Here is an 18092-nt window from a genome sequence, read left to right as displayed (position 1 = left end):
CAGTGCTCCTGCCATGCTTTGAACGCTCCCTGTACTGTCAAGTACTGGAAGGACGTCAAACACCATCTATTACACAAGCACAGCACAACACACACATGCTGAGCAGTTAACAAGAACAGAAGTCCAACAGACTGCAGTCGTGCACTCTGACCGTGTTTTTAGAGTGCCACCATTGTGCCTGTTCAAACACATAGAGCTTTGATAATAATTTGAACCTTGCATGTTCTTAAGGGTTCTTCGGGGGTGGGAGGCTGTGATAGTGTTGATGATTTAAAGAACTGAGCCCATGTGTGGACGTACATGCCTGTTTTCCAGACAAAACTTGACTGCTTGCACCCCTGCTGGGCTTTGAAGAGGCCCCAGTGAAATGAGAACTCTGACTTGTTTGACACACACACACGCACACGCACACACACGTGGAAGAGATCCACTAGGGAACTACTTAGCATACATGTCAGGTCCATGACACAAACACACCAAAATTCCCATACCTGCCTCGTCTCCGGATCATATTAAACATGCATGAAGATTATAGCCATGTACCATCTCTTACACACCACAGTCACATGTACAACCCCACCCCACACACACACCCCCCCACCCACACAAACAAACAAACAAACAAACACACACACACACACTCACACAGCTTGATCATTATAACACTGACACCACCCTTTCACACGTCCACATGAGCACTTTCAACCATTAACATACACAGCTGAATGGCATATGGGGGGTGTCTGATGATCAACATGTGTTGTGCTTGTTCCAGATGTAAACACAATTTCCTCACCTGGTTCTGTTTCAGATTCTATTACAGATTTGAAACCATTGCAAAAAACACTGCTCTTGATTTTTTTAATTTATTAAAAATGCTCTTAATAACGAACAGACTATACATTTAGGCTACAGGCGTGTAGTCAGAGTCAGTTTCCTTCCTTCCTGACGTACATATTTTTCATATTTCAAATTAGCTTTGAGCCGTACAGTATGATTTTCTGTCTCCGCTGAAGTGTCAATTAAGTGCGTCTGCTGCAGGCTAAATCAACAGCAGCCCAATCTTTGCAGATACATTCTGCAGCTTTGGTGCTGGAGCTTATCAGACCCACAGTGTTTACACTGTCTCTGCTGCACATGTTTGTCCAAAGCTGACATAATGTTTTCTACATTTTGCTTTTATATACAAATATATTTTCTTGCTTTGAATGATAATGTTAAAAAAAACATTTCTGGAGAAACAAGATGACACTTTTACTACACGGGGATGATGATGCTCCCTTCACAAGAACTAAAGCTCAACAGCGAATATTGTGTCCTAGTCTGCCAGGTTTGTACAGGCGATCAATAATGAGATTAAACCGTATATCTGTGGGGAATGTCATTATTACACTTCTGTGAGAGAGCTTAAATATTGTCTAGTTCTGGCCTTAAAGGCTTCATTACCAATTACTGAAACCGTAAAGTTATACAATACCTGATTGAAATAATAATAGCGTCTCCCTTTGAGCCATCATATATAAGCTACTAATGATTTTTCTGATATATATTGTATATCACTGACCAAGGGATTGGATTTAATACTACATGAAAACACACATACCCTCCTCTCACTCTCTACTCTGGTTTCACCTCTCTATATTTCTCTTTTTTCGTATCATACCTTTGTTGCTTTTTGAATTTTCTTGTCTCTGCTTCATCCTTGCCTCCCATTCTCCTCTATACCTTTTCCTTACGCCACTTCAACCGATATTTGACAGGTTGTATATGGAGAGAAATGAAGACAAAAAAACAACTTTGTATTACGATTGTCTAACCTGTGCCATGTGTTTCCTGGATCGTGAGTCGCAGTTTCTTGTCCTTCAGGAAACAGGCAGACAAGTAAATCTCTACAGAGCAATCTTCCCCTCTCTCTGGATCCCATCGCTAACTTAATGTTTTTTAGCTCTTGTCCTCTCGTTTGATCTCCACAGACCAAGTGTTTTTCCACAGTCAAGAAATTGTACAAGGTGTGACTGCCCTTGGTACACTGTAAGAGAATACACCCGAAAAGCCTCCTTATAATATACAGTATATATATTTATATATATATATTAAAACCGAAACAGTTTGTTCCTGTTAACCATTCTGCTTTGAAAAATATAAATATATGTAGGCCTATATATAATATAATAGAGACTTTAAGACTATTTGTCCAGCCCAACACGAATGTCTGTGTGGTTGAAGATTCAATGAAAGAGATGATAGAACCAGCTTTGTCCACAAAATGAAATCAGTCTAACTGGGGTGCATGTGCACACACACTGAGGTAACTCTCCCACGCAGCAGATTCAGAGTGACAGGTAGACTAAAGAGTGATAGACGTGGCACCATGATAGTGCTAGTTGGCATGTGGCAAACAGTCCTGCAGACACCAAGTAAGTCAGTTTCTCCTTTGAGGGGAGGATTTATTGCACTGTGTCTGCACTCAACTGTTGATGTTGTTAGTACCATTTTGTGTTGTTCAGAGATGTTGGTACATCTCAAAATGCAACAAACAAAGAAATCACATGTGTTTAGTGCTTCACATAATAATGAACATAAAAGACAATTCATCAGTCAGCACTAACCCAAAGTGCAGTAAGCACTTATTCTGTGAACATTTTTATTATAATATTTAAAAGTATCTGTCAACCAGAGAACGCACCAAAGGCATGCAATTATTGAGCCATAGTCAATGTTCCACAATGGCTTATTGTTGAGAAATACAGCGGGAAACAAAACAGATTGTAGACATTTTAGACTTTTTAATTTCTCCGCAGCTGTAGGCCAATGGAAATGTGAATATGAGACATCCAGTGTTAGCTTTCGTTCCCTCCAAAAGCTCTTTGAGAGTATTAAACAATGAAAAAAGTGGATGTTTGAGGAAGGAGCTGAAAGAACTTATGATACACGTGTGAGTTTATTACACCACAGGTCGCCTACCTACTGTTCTGATAAACTCTACCCACACAAAAATGGAGTCGTATCTCATTTTCTCTAATCGTAGCTATGTTCAGAGCGACTTTAAGTAGATAGACTTGAACACTTTGTTCCTTCGATTTTGTTAATTAAATATTTGATACTGATGCCATGGTATTCTAATCCTTCAATTAGTCACTAATTGGAATTACATTTCATATAGGGGGCTGGAGAGATGGGGAGAGGTGGGGGATGGTTTCTTAGGGTACAAGTTTTAGCTTTTATTGTTATTCCCAAAGCCAAACAAAGCTGCGTACAAAAACCCAAAGTGTGTGCGGAACCCTTATTAAGGCAGAGCCTGTCAATTGGAAGACTTACCTTGTGATGTATATGTGTATTTGTTTTGATCTTTTGAGTGCCGGCTCTCACAGAGCTTTCTCCTCTGGAATAGTAATGAGACAGATTCACTGTTTTGAGGATCTAGATAGAAGGAAGAACTCAGGAGGAGAGTATTAGGAGACCCTCCACAAGAACTTCATTTTGCCGAGGTGTTTATTGGTATTGATGATCGAAGGTCCATGATGATTTAACAGCATCTGCACTGCTCTTAACTTATCAGTTGTTCCTTTCAACCATAGAACTGGAGTACCCCTCAGACTTATTCAGAAGTTGCATACATACTGGAGAAGGCTTCTTTAGTTCAGTGCTGAGGAAGCTGTTTGGATGAAATGTCTTCAAGAAACACAAGGAAGTCCAGGTACCTATGTACACAGATACCCGTCAGACCTGGTTCATCTTCCTACCTCTGAAAAACACTGCTGTGTATAGCTAAACCTTTGCTAGTTTTATTTAGCATTAGAAAACACATCAACATTGTCTTACCTGTGTGGAACAGAAGAAGAACAGCTCGTCAGGTCGGTTTCAGTGTGGCCACAAACCAAACACTTGGTCAGTTGCCTTAATCCATATTGTGAAATATAATATATGCAAGACTATAACTGCAGGTCTGGAAAGGAGCTTGTTCTTGTTGATGAAATTGCTCCAGGAAACTGGGCTCCCAATCTTACATTTGATAAAGACAGTATCCTGTAGCGCAGGAATGATGATTGGTCGCTTCAGGACTCCCAGGAATTGAAAAGACAAGATAAGGGGGGTCTTTTCCCTCAGGGTTAAATGAGATGGCATGAAACCAACAGTTATACTTTAAACTGGGAGCGGTTCTACAAGGTAGTGTAAGAGGTGACAATATGCAACAGTGGTTGTATTGAGCAGCTCCATGAATAATTCATAATGGTAAAAACAAAAATAAAAAAATTATATCAAACAGACTAGAATTTAAGTGTGGTCCCACAGACTCACATAATCCTATGCTTCTCTGCACCGAGCAATGAGTAAAAGATTCCACAGCTTCCCATCAGCATGTCCAACTCTACTGGCCATCTTTGCCAAACTCAGATCTTTTTACAAGACAAGTTCAAGGGGCATCATTTGCACTCAATTTGAATTTCCTCTGGGTAATATGTCAAGGAATTCATCAAAGCCCCCCAAAAAGACTAAATCTGAATGTGATGGAAGATCTGGGCTCGAAACAGATTGGTAAAGCAGATTGGAATTTCAGATGCAAACCTCCTGGACTAATTTGCATGTGGTGCAGAGCAGATTGCTTTGGAAATCCACTAATCTCAAAATGAATATGCCTCCAACATTATTCTGTCTGTCAATTGTTGCAGAACCCAGCGCTGTTTTTTTCTCTGTGTACTTCTCCCAGTGGCTATTTTTAGGAGGGAGTTTCAGAAACACTGATGTGTATCACCTGATTATCTCCTAAATAAACTGGTTGTCCAGCCAACCCTTTTGAACACGACTTCTCAGGAAGGCCTTGAGATAATTTCTTCAAATTTGGTACAAATGTTCATTTGCACTCAGGAATGAACTAATAACATGTTGGTGGTCTAATGTCAAAGGTCCATGTCATTATGACCTTGCAAAACACAATTTTGGCCAGTTTGTTCTGAACGTGATATTTTAGGAACATTTGTAGGGAATCTGCTTAAACTTGAAACAAACCTTTAATTGGACCCAATAATGCACTGATTCGATTTTGGTGGTCTGGGGTCAAAGGTCAGGGTCAAATCAACCTCCTGTCCTGTGAGCATGATATATGAGGAATGCTCAATGGGGAAATTCATTTCATCTCTAACAAAAGTTCATTTAGACATACAGATGACCAGATCAGACCTTAGTAATGCAACATCTAGGGTTTGCCTTCAGGGAATCCCTATGAATTTGTCTTTTGACATGAAAGTACACTGGTACTGTTCATCGATCTAAAGTGTGCAAAAAGCTGGTTCAACCTCATGAGCTCGACCAATTGTGCAGCACTCAAATCTTCCCCCTTGCCTTTGTCTCCCTAACAAAGATTACCTGGGATGATTGATGCAATTTCTTCTTGGAACTCCAGACTAAGGAGTATATCAGGTATATGCCTGATATTAGAAACAATACAGAAATTAATTTTAGACCCACACAAACACACACAGGCGCCTGATTTTTCTTTTAGTCTTCAGGCTCAATCTTCATGGTTGGCAGGTTTCGTTGCCTTTTTGCGGTTCTTCATGTGTAACTATACGTGTTTGTGATGCTTACCCAGACATTGGTTGGTTATGTAGAAACGAACAACAAAATACAGCTGCCATTGTGTGGACCCGCACTGATTTGACCAACAGATATCCAACTAAGTTATTTCATAAGGACAAAATTTGGTTAATTGTGTTGAGTGGCTCATGCACACCAACTGTTACCCACTGTAAATATATGGTGAACACACATAAACACAGAGACTTGTCCCTCGCCACCAATACCTCATGTACGGCACTCTGTGGGTGTTGGATCCTCGGGGCAACCTACCTTACTGCTGTGATGAATAAAACAACAGCCACTTGGAGCTGTGTGTGTGTGTGTGTGTGTGTGTGTGTGTGTGTGTGTGTGTGTGTGTGTGTGTGTGTGTGTGTGTGTGTAGAAGTTCTGCTGACATGGTGGCTTTTAAATGAACTCCTCTGGGTGGCTGTTTGGCTGGCAGTATGGCAGCTTCTGGTGGTGGCAGATGGAAACGTCTCTGCTTGCAATCGTGTCTGCAAGCATGATAACTTGAAAAAAACCAGCGGCAGTGGTGAATGATTACTGTCAACAGAAAGCTAGACTCCCCAATATGATATTATTTATCTTTCCCATGCCCTGGCAGCTGTGATCAAATGGGCTGTACCAATAGTAAAAATATGTTTTCTCCTCACATTTGGCCAGATCATAAATTTTAAGTAAATCTTTAATAACTTTCATTACTTGAAGCTTAGTTGATAAATCGAGGGTTCTTTCTTTAAATTTTCAAATTTATAATAACATTTATTGATGTTCTGCAACACTTTTGCTAAAATGTTTTTAATCAATGCTCTCAAATTGCAACTTCATTTTTGTTTAAACAAGCTGGCAATACCCGTTGTTTATTTCAATCTGGCTGCCAGAGCTGTGTCCGAGCAAGGTTAGGTGGATGATGAATGGGAATGCATTATGTCAATGAGTGTCCTCACAACTATAGTAAGTGTGTGTGTGTGTGTGTGTGTGTGTGTGTGTGTGTGTGTGTGTGTGTGTGTGTGTGTGTGTGTGTGTGTGTGTGTGTGTGTGTGTGTGTGTGTGTGTGTGCGCGTGCGTGCGTGCATGCAAGAGAATGTGCACTTGTCAGTGCGTTTGTACTGGCTTGTGTGACCCCCGTAGGATTGACCATTGCTAATAGGTTTGCAGATGGAGGAGCTTTATTATGCTCTTTATGACTTTTTAACTGACTCACTGCTGGTAATGAACATAGTGTGTGTGTGTGTGGGTGTGCGCGCCAATGTGTACTTGTAATATTTTTGTAAGGTGTACAGAAGAGAGTCCTTGAGGTAAAGAGGGCTGGAGAGATACAGAAAAGGGGTTGTAAGAATATGCTAGAAGGATAGTGAGGGTGGTGGAGGAAGACAGTGTTTATGTAGAAAGAGATAGAAAGACAGGGGGAGAGAGGAAATGATTGAGGGAAAATGAGGACAACAGGAGTGGCACCAACTCTGTGGGCAGATGGATTGATGATTTAAAACAGCATATTGGCGAGATAGAGCTGATGAAAGAGAGAGAAGTAGATAAGACGCACACAGTGAGTGCACTGTTGATGACACATTACTTTATTGGTCATCTGTTTATTTTTTAGTTAAAGCCACTATATCTCCACTGGATACCAGATTTAGAATGGCTTTTCTATGAAGGTTATTTATCCTAAAGCTGCTTTACTGGCATATACATATGTGTGCGTGTTTATGCAAATGAATGTGGCTTTTGTTGTATTACTGCACATAAAATACAAATAGGGAAGGTGCATTTCTTTTTAAGTCTGCAGCTTTAGCAGAGTAGCACGTCCGCAGCAGCATCACCAAGGACAGGAAAGATGACTACAGCTACTGAACTGCTTGAGTAATGATGAATTGAAAACCCTCCAGAATTTGCGCTGGTTTTAGAGGGCAAAGAGGACGGGGGGAGGTAGAGCAAACTTCGATGGGGAAAAAAATGAGTCGACAAGGAGACAGAATGGATAAGAGGATGAAGGAAACAACGGTGGAAGGCGGTGGGTTGGTGTGAAATCAGGAACAGAAAGATTTGGGATGAGAGGATAAAAGTGCCAGAGGATAGCAGGTGAGGAGGGAGAAAAATGGTTGTGGATGTGTGGAGGGGGTAGAGGACAAGTCTGCGATGGAAGGGTAAAGAGGAGGAGAGGGCCTGTGTGATGGAATTAGAGAAAAGTATGACAGAGAGCAGTTCGATGGAGGAGACAAAGGGGTGGAGCATTCAGAAGTTCTGCAGCTATAAATGTCGAAAATGGAGAGGAGCATAGGATGCGATTGCACAGGGTAGAAGAAGACGACATGGGAAGTCTCGGAGTGTGAAGATGCTGAAGACATGCAGCTTGCCAGGGGGGAAGGAGGGCAAGAGAGGGGAGCTCCTACAAAATCCTCCCCCTCCCTGATATATAAAATGACATTTATGATGTGTACAAATCCGAAGCCTCTTACCATCGCTTCAGGCAAAATCCTCCCAAATGTTCGGCATTAATCAGGAGAGCGAGCTTAAAGACTTAAGGTGTTTAAAAAGACCGGCTTCTTGCTTGAAAAGCAGATTTGACGCTTCGTTTCGTACAGTCGAGGATGTTAGCACTTTAAACTACATGAGACATACATTTTTTTCCTGTTTTTGATTCCTTCATCTTCTTCTTCTTGTTTTGCTCAGCTCCTCTGATCGGCGATCAAACTAATTAGAGGAAATATCGTCCGATACCAATCGGTGGACGATCAATCAGAGCATCCTTAATCTTTTCCTATTTAGTCTCATCTCTCTGTAGACGACTATCTTCTCCAACATTGCTAAAGGCAAACACCAGCATTTTCGTTTAAAGCCTGGTTTACATTATATCCACCTATTGGCCCAGTAACATTTTAGTAACATTTCCACACTTTTCCCAATGTTTGCATCCAAAAACCTGCAAACTTAAAACATCCTTGACAGAAGTAATTAGTCACTTTTTAAGCCAGTGAAAGTTCATTGTAGTTGTATGGTAATTCAGCTGAACACACAGGGTTGAATCTGTACATTCAAGTACTGCTATTCGTGACATCAATGTTTGTTTGTTGTCCACCCTTAAGGTTTTATCCTTCTGACAATATAACATGAATATAATGCTGTTGGAAAGCTGACCCTCAGATGTTGGAACCCAGAGAAATACACCGGCGGAGAACAGCCTTCAAAGTATTAAGGCTTTTAACTGCATTGCCATACAATGCTACTGTGTCTTTTTATAAAAGAAAGCAGAGATGAAAACATGTTTGTTGTGCCAGATTACCTGCCTGTGCAATCTGCTTTTCAGGGTTCTGGCGTATCTGTAAACAATGGCTGCTTGATGGGTGGAGGAAAAAAACACATTTCTCTCACAGCAACAAAGAACGGGCCTTTTGAAAATGCTTGGCTATGTACTTGGTTTGTTTTGAAAGCTTTGAAAATGCCAAAGCATCTGTTTGATTCTTAAAGCAAATGTCAGCTCCTTCTTAATTAAATCTCTATCTCCATGTCCCCGGGTCTTTCACTTACACACAAATGTATATACATACGTATTCAAGGACATCAAGGCTTTGAAAGCCATGGCAAGTTTTCTATGATTGTGTGTCACACAGGGCGTTACATTGTGCAATGATGGAGGGAGGGAGGGGGAGGGAAAGAGAACAGGGAAAGTGAGCGTGTGGCTCAGGGAAAGGAAAGAGTGAAAAGAGGGATGTACAGAAGAGGAAAGGGTGCATGAAGATGGGCAGAATTAAGGAGGAGAAAGGATGAGAGGTGGAGATAAATTAGGAGAAAAGGGGAAAATGGGTAGAAAGGAATCAGGGGTATGAAAATGGAGTGATGGAGTGGAGGGGAGCAAATAATAGGTGGAACAAAACTATAAAGCAGAACAGCAGAACAAAGAAAAATTGGCTATGGTGGTTATTAAAGGGGAAAGGAGCAAAGAGGCAGATGGAGAAATAAATCAGGAATAAGGGGATAAAAGAGAGAGACAGGGTGGATGAGAATGTGAGGGTAGGACGTCGATAAAGACGGAAGGATCACTTGAACATGTAGAGCTGCACAAGAAAAACCTGTTTTAAAGCAACATGTTGGTATGAAGGAGCAGGAAAATGCTGCAATCATTGTGCAGAAGCTGTCAAGGGAAAACACAGGCACACAGAATGTACAGCGTGGGTCATTTCGAAGGTACATTGCTATCACCCTAATTATCATTTACTTATAACTTGGCAAAGGCTTAGATATACTCTAACAACTGGCGCTCAGCCACCACTTCTACTGTTTTAAGATCCCAGGCAAGCCTGGCCGGACTGCAGCTGAGTCAGCTGTGGTTTGCAAATGAGCTGGACTTGGCCAAACCCGGCAGAGAGCTGACATGAAGAGAAACGGAAAGAAAAATGCTGCTGTCAATTGTCTGCCCTTTACTTCGCTGAATGCAAAACTTAGGGGCCGAGGAAATGTGCCTTAGTTGAATGGTTATTTCCAAATTGTGTTCAGCTTGCTCGCTAATGAATGGAGACACAATACATAACCTCCAAATAGGTTCATTTGTGTTGGAGGACAGCCCTGGATATCTCCAGTCGGTCTTTTCAAAGCAGGGAAACAGGTTGAATTCCGTCAACATGCGGCGAGGGAGAAAAGGTAAAGCAGGGAGAAAGCCGTGGTGGAGATAGCAACGACCTTGGCACAGCTTTGTGTGACAGTTGACAAAGGACTGAAATGCTGCTGAACTATGACTGCAAATTCTCCTGGCTGCTCGCCTCCCTAATGATGGAGCAAATTAATTTACACACCTATAATAAAAGAAGACAGTGGAGGGAGGAGGGAGAGAGAATGGTGAGGGGAGGATGACAAAAGTATGAGGGGGAGAGAGATTTTTCTTGCACAAATCAGGTTACCTTGGAGGTTTGTCCATTAATACACGGGGGGATGAACTAGAATCTCATGCAACACACACACACAAACACACTTGTTTTAACACATAATATCCATCATATGCTAAATCTGCTGATTGTGAGCTTGCAGATATAACAATGCAATACACCAAGGCACTGTATATGAGCAGAGATTGTCAGGTATGAGTCAGTATCGAGGGTATATCTACTTTTGTATCAACATTTCTGCTACACAGTGTGCCTGGTGCGGTAAACACACATTATTCTTCTGCTGACCTATATTTATACACAGACGGACAAAAAATGGATTACTACTTCCTTTTCCTTCCAAAAACTGTGCGTATGAGCCCAGATGATAAATATTAGAGGTGTTTTCATATCTGTCTGTGTTATATGCCACGGGCATCCTCTGTTCTTGTCTGACCATTAATTCTTTTGTCTTCTTCCTCTCTTATCCATGCACGCACACACACACACACACACACACACGCAAACTATACAGAGAAACGCGCACATTAATTCTACGCTGTCCTCCCAAGTCCTCGCACTCCCTTCCAGCTCTCACGTCACTGCTGTAAATAACTTCTGTGTGCTCGCATGTGTGTGTGTGTGTGTCTGTGTGTGGACACTAGACACTGTAAGACGATAACCTCCCCTGTTCATCACGATCATCACTCAGCGCAGCCGCCACCATGCTTTCATCATCACATTGAGACAGCAACACTTGGTCCAGCCTTGTCACAAATCAGCCATACATCACCCGTGTGTGTGTGTGTGTGTGTGTGTGTGTGTGTGTGTGTGTGTGTGTGTGTGTGTGTGTGTGTGTGTGTGTGTGTGTGTGTGTGTGTGTGTGTGTGTGTGTCCCTCCAGTCATTATCTTTGTCTGTCACTGTTCCTGTCACATTACTGTCATCAGCTGCACCCTCCCTAACAGGTGTGTGAGTTTGTTGGAGCGACCGAGGCATGGAGCCAGATTTCAGAAACCTTAAGAGCCCTGTTTGGAGGCGTCACTGCGAGAGACAGCAGCCACATGTGGAGGTGGAGAAGAGGAGGGTGTCAACAAAAGAGAGGAGCTGGAGTGAATGAGGGTGAAAGATCAGGAGGCAGGTGTACTGTTCGATGAGGAAAGGTTTTTGCAGCACTCAGCTGTTTTACCATTGAAAAAAATTTGTGCAAACAACCTGAAAACAAATGATTTAGCTGTAACTGTTTAACTTCTATCATTTGTCGTGACCTCATGTGACCACGTTGCCCTCCCCTTTAACACTCAATCGCTCGTAAATCCATTCCTTCATTCCTCCCGCTGAACGATTATCCCGAGAAGGAGCCGGCTTAATTATCGGGTCTTTACGAAATGTGGGAACATAATAACTGCAGTGGATGATCACCATCCTAATTTGTTCATTTAAGAAGGAAATTGAGCTGTGTTTTGTACATTCAACAATCTGCCTTTGTCTGCATGAATGACATTATCTAATTTTGTATTGTTATTGGGATGGATGAGCTGTATGAATTATTCCGCTTTTTAAAAAAAAATCTTTCAGATTAATATACCAGTGTTTCTTCCATCTAATAGTTTAATATCTACCTTTTACCTACTTGACGTAAAATCCAGTTTTTTTTAACAGGTTTTTAAAGGAGACAAAACCATTTTAGCTTCACCTCCGCTGAACTTTATTTTCAAGGAGAGTTAGCTCATTTTATTATACCTACACACTAACCACAGTGGTAAACGTGGTAAACACACCTTCAGCATGTTATCATTACCGTAGCAGGCTGATGTTTTATAGCAAAAGGTATAACTGTGCCTTAACACAGCCACACACAGCTTCTAGCCTGGTTGTAGCCTTAGTCTACAGCCAAAGTTGTGTAGATATTAGTCAACCTGTTGTTCGACAAATATTTTGGAAACTTGAGCATGACATCATAAATATATAAGTATGAAAGCACCTGAGCTGCTCGTCCGCTAAATGTCCACTATTATCCTTTCATCTTGCATGATTTTTGTCATTCGTACTGTTTGTCCCTGTCCTGTCTGTTCCATGGAAACTTACATCCCTTGTATCATTGGGAAATATCAAAGAGACTGATCTGTAAATTATTCTATTTAATGTAATGTACGGCAACATTTTAAAAATCACTCAGAAAGAGCTGAGATCATGGACTGTAGATACAGCTCTATACATATTTACATCTCCATCATCTGTCCTTACAAGTTTAAAACTTGAAGGGAATGATTTGCTCTAATCAAAAGCAAATGTTGTCAATAAAAAGCAGAGAATATGTCGGAGCTATGATTACTGAGATTCTAAAACCACACTGAGCGAAATGAAAGATTGTGGAAGAAGATGTTGATGACGGACTTGTCAATTATTTGTCTCGTCCTCATTCGTTTTCCACAGGTAGCATCCCTGAGCCTCCCTGTGTGGTTATTTGGCATCAGGTAGACAAACAGATTATTTATTGCCTCTTTATCTATGTAAACAAACTGGGAAATGAATACCGAGCACTTGACCAGTGGCAGACATTTGATCAATACCTCTTGACCCAACAATCTGGGGTGTCTACTTTTGGATGCTGCATCCATTCAAATTGACCACTGTTGTTGATGATGGTTTTGAAACAGATTTAGAGCTGCTGCCAACATGCTCTATGTGTGTGTGTGTGTGAGAGAGAGAGAGAGTGTGTGTGCACGCGTGTGTTTGCGTGCCCGCCCTTGAGGCGTCTGTGTAAAACAAGATTCACTGCTTTTATTTCCTGCTTGATTTATGTTGTGACGTTTGCCTTTGCGCTCACAATCACATTACTGGAAAGTAGGCAGAGCCAGGAGTGTGTGTGTGTGTGTGTGTGTGTGTGTGTGTGTGTGTGTGTGTGTGTGTGTGTGTGTGTGTGTGTGTGAGTGTGTGTGTGTGTGTGAGAGAGAGAGAGTGAGTGAGTGTGTGTGTGTGTGTGTGTGTGTGGGCGCGCGCGCGCGTGTGTGTGTGTGCGTACATCCCTGTTTGTGAATCAGCATGCAGTGATGTTGCTATAACTGGCAGGAAGCAGCAGACATATATCCACCGTCCGTCTCTCTCCAATTCACTTTTCTTTCTCACAACAAACATTCATTACATATTGATTTCTTAAAATAAAAAATAGCAGAATACAAATTCCAATGAACACACTCTTTATATACGTACTCATTCAGAATCTCTAGAGCTTGTAAATGGAGCGAAATGTTCCATGAGGATTCAGGAGTATTTGTATAATGGGATTATCATTTTTTCATACCTCGAGGCACAAAGGATGTGTCACACACACTTGTATAATGATTAAAACCGGTTTCATCATACTGTAGACATTACTTTTTCTAAAATTTTGTCTGTTTAACTCTCACCTGCTGTTTTTCATTACTCAGCTTCTGTCTGTGTGCCTGCTCACTGTACCTGGATTAAAGAGTGTGGGTTTTAAGTCACACACACACACACACACACACGTAGCTGATGAATTGCTGCAAAGGTACAACAGCTGACAAACACAGAAAGAAAAAGAATGAGTGGGTGGTTAAGAGGTCATGGATAAGAGAGACAGAATGAAGAAAGGAATATTACTGATTAAAAGCTGTAAATAGCTGATTTTTCCACTTTAATATTCTTTTGTTACGTGTTGCTGGTGGGATGTTTCACGGAGAGAGAAAAATAATGAACCACTCATATACAGAGACTTGTGTACAGCACTGTGCAGCTTTTAACATACGTCTGGAAGCACGAGTAGGGGTTACTATGGCAACTCCATTGTGGAAGTCAGATTAAAAGGGCAAATAAAGTGCTTTTTTCCGCACTGCTCCTTTTTATAAATTAACTTATTTCCTCCAATTTTAATGTTTTCATGCCGTGTGTACTGTGAAGTGCAGAAAAAACCTGAACTCAAGTGATGTGACAAACTAGAAAAGAAAACCTTTCGTCTGAACGCCCGCTTCAAAGCGTTCGTTTAAAGCTGTAAACACAATCATCTCTTCTCTTCCATGCATTTGTCCTCTAGACATAAACTACGTAACATCATCCTGCGGAGTACAAACCCTTCCCCAGCAGCGGCATGTTCCAAACTCATTGTATCATTCATGATTTATCTTCCCTGGAATAGTTAATTAGTCTCTGGATTTCGTTCTGTATCACTTTGTCCAGACTTGTTTGTTTCACCTCATCTATACTGCATGATGATAAAAACAACCAGGAATCAATCAGTGGGTGGTTATTTATAGTTGCCAAATGCTGATGGATCAAATTATTGAAGGATACATATTTCATGAGGCCCTATGACGAAGAGGCAGTTAGTGTGCTCCACTGTTCCTGAATGCCTTCTAGCAGCCGCTGCTTTTTAATCTGTTGCATGTGCTGAAATCAGTTTTCTTCCAGAAGTTGAATTTCATCAACAGTTAATTTGAGGGGGGGGGGGGATAAAGTGGGATCTGTGTTTTCCAGATTAATGTTGTCCGCAGTCTTCTGTGTCAGTGCAATGTACCGTTTTATACAGTTTAATTACACCACAGTAACCTGCACCGGACACGGGAAGTGGGTTTCTCAGATTCACATTTGAGGACCAATATTATCACATAAAAGTGATGCATATATTTTTTTGCTTCACCACGAAACATAATTTCCTCAGTAACTTGGGCCACTGTGGGAATTCAGATCATAGCCTTTGTGGTATTAGCAGCAGACTCTGCCCATTGAACTATACAAGGCCAATTATAGCAACAGTCTTCTAAATGTGGTACAAAACAGCCCTCAGCCAATGTAGTCTGCCTGGTCATTAATGGAATTCACAACCTGTGTCTGACACACACACACACACGTTACACACTTTACAATGCGAGGCTTATTTTCTGGTCAGTGAAATACAGTTAGTGGTGCTTCATTGCACTGGCTTACACAATTAGTAGTCCAGTGGATTTCCGGGGATAAACTGGGTTGAAATGAGAGGCTAAAAGGGAAGAAAGAGAGAGAAAAAAAGATAACGCACTGTAAATTGTGTGTAACAGACCAGAGCAAAGACCAGATCTCCACCAGCCAGTCGACATATCCCAATGGTGCCTCGTTCTGCCGTCTCACCAACAACACTACAGGCTGACATTTATTTCAATGAATAATTTAGAATTAACTAGTGGGAACATTATCATCCATGCTGGCACACACCGGTCCTTTCTTCTTTCATTTCTCTTTTGTGCAGTTATCATTTGAGTTAGCTCGCCTTCAGGCCGAGACTGACCTTCGAATACGCACGGATGTCAACCCGGCAATGGCTCCTCTTCAATGAGGCCTTTTCTCTCTCACATTTGAAGAACCCAAGGGGTGTAACCCTCAATATTCCACGACTACTCCCACAAGCTGCTTGATGCTAAAAGGAGCTTTCAAGCTAATGTTCTTATGTCCAGATGTTTCAAGGGACAGTCTCATGTGTACCAGATGTTGTGTTCTGGTGGTCATCAATCACTGTTCAGACCTGGTGTTAACTTCCGTTCTGAGAGATCTGATCACAAGAGGACAGCTCCAGCTATGTCTCTTCACACCTGCCAGTAAAATGTGTCCTGAATGTGTCTCTTGTGACCATTTGTTTTTGGATCTCACCTCAAAAAACGACCATCATTAATGTTTGCGAATACTGTTGTTTTTACTCAGCTTGTGCACACACACGTGTCCGATGTCTGTATTGGCATGAGAGAGAGAGAGAGAGAGAGAGAGAGAGAGAGAGAGAGAGAGAGAGAGAGAGAGAAAAGTGAGCGGAGTCCGGAGGGTGGGGATGAATGAACACAGCTATTGAAAGGTTTGACCAAGTTACAAAATGGATCAGTCATTATGTGGTGGCCAGTGTTGATGTTGTGGTGGTGACCACATACAAATCAATGTTTGGACAGTGAGAAGCATAACATGTTTGATTCATTCCAGTGGGTCAGAGGACATTAGTTGATTAGGTGGTCCTTCGTATGTGGCCCAGGACACCTATGCGTTCACACAGCGGAAAAAGGATGAGGCAGCATGCAACACAGACCTGATCCCGAAAGTCAAACTCTGAATCACAGGATCTCAAGACACATTTGGATGCTTTCAGACCCGAACTTTGAGCTGACAACTTGAGATCGATTGATTTTAAAAGCCGGTCTGAACAAGTTCATAAACACAAATGTTTTCTCGAGGTAACAGACAAAGCTGTGTATAAAACCTGCCTTTTGATCTTGTTATCAGCTGGAACATGTGAATGAGAAAGAATGTTTGATGGGTTGAAATGTGAATCGTGATATGTCAAACTCTGGTGTCATTGTTTTTGGACTCCTGCTGTTTCACAACTTTATGGTCGCTATAAAGATAAACCAACTGTGAAAGAGTAGAAGGTTGCCTGACCCTTGATTCTCTGAGGAACTTTATGGGCTGAATACTCTAGCCACAGTATAACTATATTCCTATCTCTACTGGCTTTGCTATTCCCAAAATGTTTCTAATACTGACTCAATCTTTGCCTTTGTGCTGTCTGTCTTTTTTTTAACAGGTGCCATCTTTGATGAGTCAGCACGGCAAGATGACGAGGTGTTTCGTCTTGCTGTGGCGGATCTCAATTTGAACAATGACATCTTGCAGACGGAGAAGATCACCGTTTCAGTGGAGTTTGTCGATGGAAACAACCCCTTTCAGGCCGTACAAGAAGGTAGGACTAAAATAATATGTTGCCTTGCCCCGTCAGCGGATACAACAGTCACACAGTCAAACTTTTTTTGTGTTGATATAAAAGTATAATTTTAAAAAAGAGGATATTTGCAGGCCTCTGTCATCATTTATTCTCTCACAAACTTTTTAATTTCACTTTGCCTGAATCATGCAAATCACACTGGTTCTTCCAGTAGCACAGTCCTGTCTCTATTTCTTTTAAATTCTGCATTTAATTGAGAACAATGAGGCATGGGAAACTAATTATTGTTGAAACACGGCATTAAAAACATGGCACAAAATTAGCCTCGGCCTTACATGTTCACTAATTCTTCATTGATCGTGTCCTCTGAGCTGACCTCACACACACACTCAGCTGAGGATGGGGCAGTCTATTCATTATTTTTTCTCCCTTCATGATTTAGTTGACATTGACGCTGGCAGTCAATTTATTTAATCTAAATGCAGTTTGGACAACAAATTGACTCTGGAATATTGATACACATCATGTTAATCAAATAGTACAAACACTCAGTATCAGACCAACAGGCTTGGTCCTAAATTGAACAATTACTGTGAAATAATCCAATGCTACAAAACATGGTGATGTCAAAAACATCAATTCAACACATGTCTTATATCCTCATCTGACTATTTCAGCCTAAGAGCCACAGATGTAAAAGTGCAGCATTAGACAGTACACATGTTAAAAGGTTAACAGTGCAAACAAGGAATACACAAGCCTTTTACTTCTTTAATTCCTTTTTTTGTAAGAAAATGACACACACAGTTAAATCTATATTAACCGGTATTTATTTCAGCAAATGTAATTTGTAACAGTAAGTTTGTTGCTAAATTTTTGTTTAAGACAGTGATTTAAAAACAGAGCTTTAAAAAGAATTGCCATGTTATCCGAATCTTTCAGTGCATCTCATAATAAATGAGACAT

The 18092-nt window shown here is 41.2% G+C and overlaps 1 protein-coding gene across 3 annotated transcripts in view; it reads left to right on the top strand.

The window, feature by feature from the left end:
• grid2 (glutamate receptor, ionotropic, delta 2) overlaps window positions 1–18092 on the top strand; it is a 442863-nt gene that overhangs the window by 60403 nt on the left and 364368 nt on the right. For all 3 annotated transcript variants that reach the window (XM_034595238.1, XM_034595239.1, XM_034595240.1), the window contains exon 2: window positions 16989–17144. In XM_034595238.1, coding sequence (XP_034451129.1) covers window positions 16989–17144 — 156 coding nt within the window. The remainder of the gene's footprint in view (window positions 1–16988; window positions 17145–18092) is intronic.

Source organism: Hippoglossus hippoglossus, chromosome 9 (genome assembly GCF_009819705.1).
Source record: "Hippoglossus hippoglossus isolate fHipHip1 chromosome 9, fHipHip1.pri, whole genome shotgun sequence".
Taxonomy (NCBI): Eukaryota; Metazoa; Chordata; class Actinopteri; order Pleuronectiformes; family Pleuronectidae; genus Hippoglossus; species Hippoglossus hippoglossus.
The sequence above is the reverse complement of the archived record's forward strand: the minus strand, read 5'-3'. Positions and strand labels throughout refer to the sequence as shown.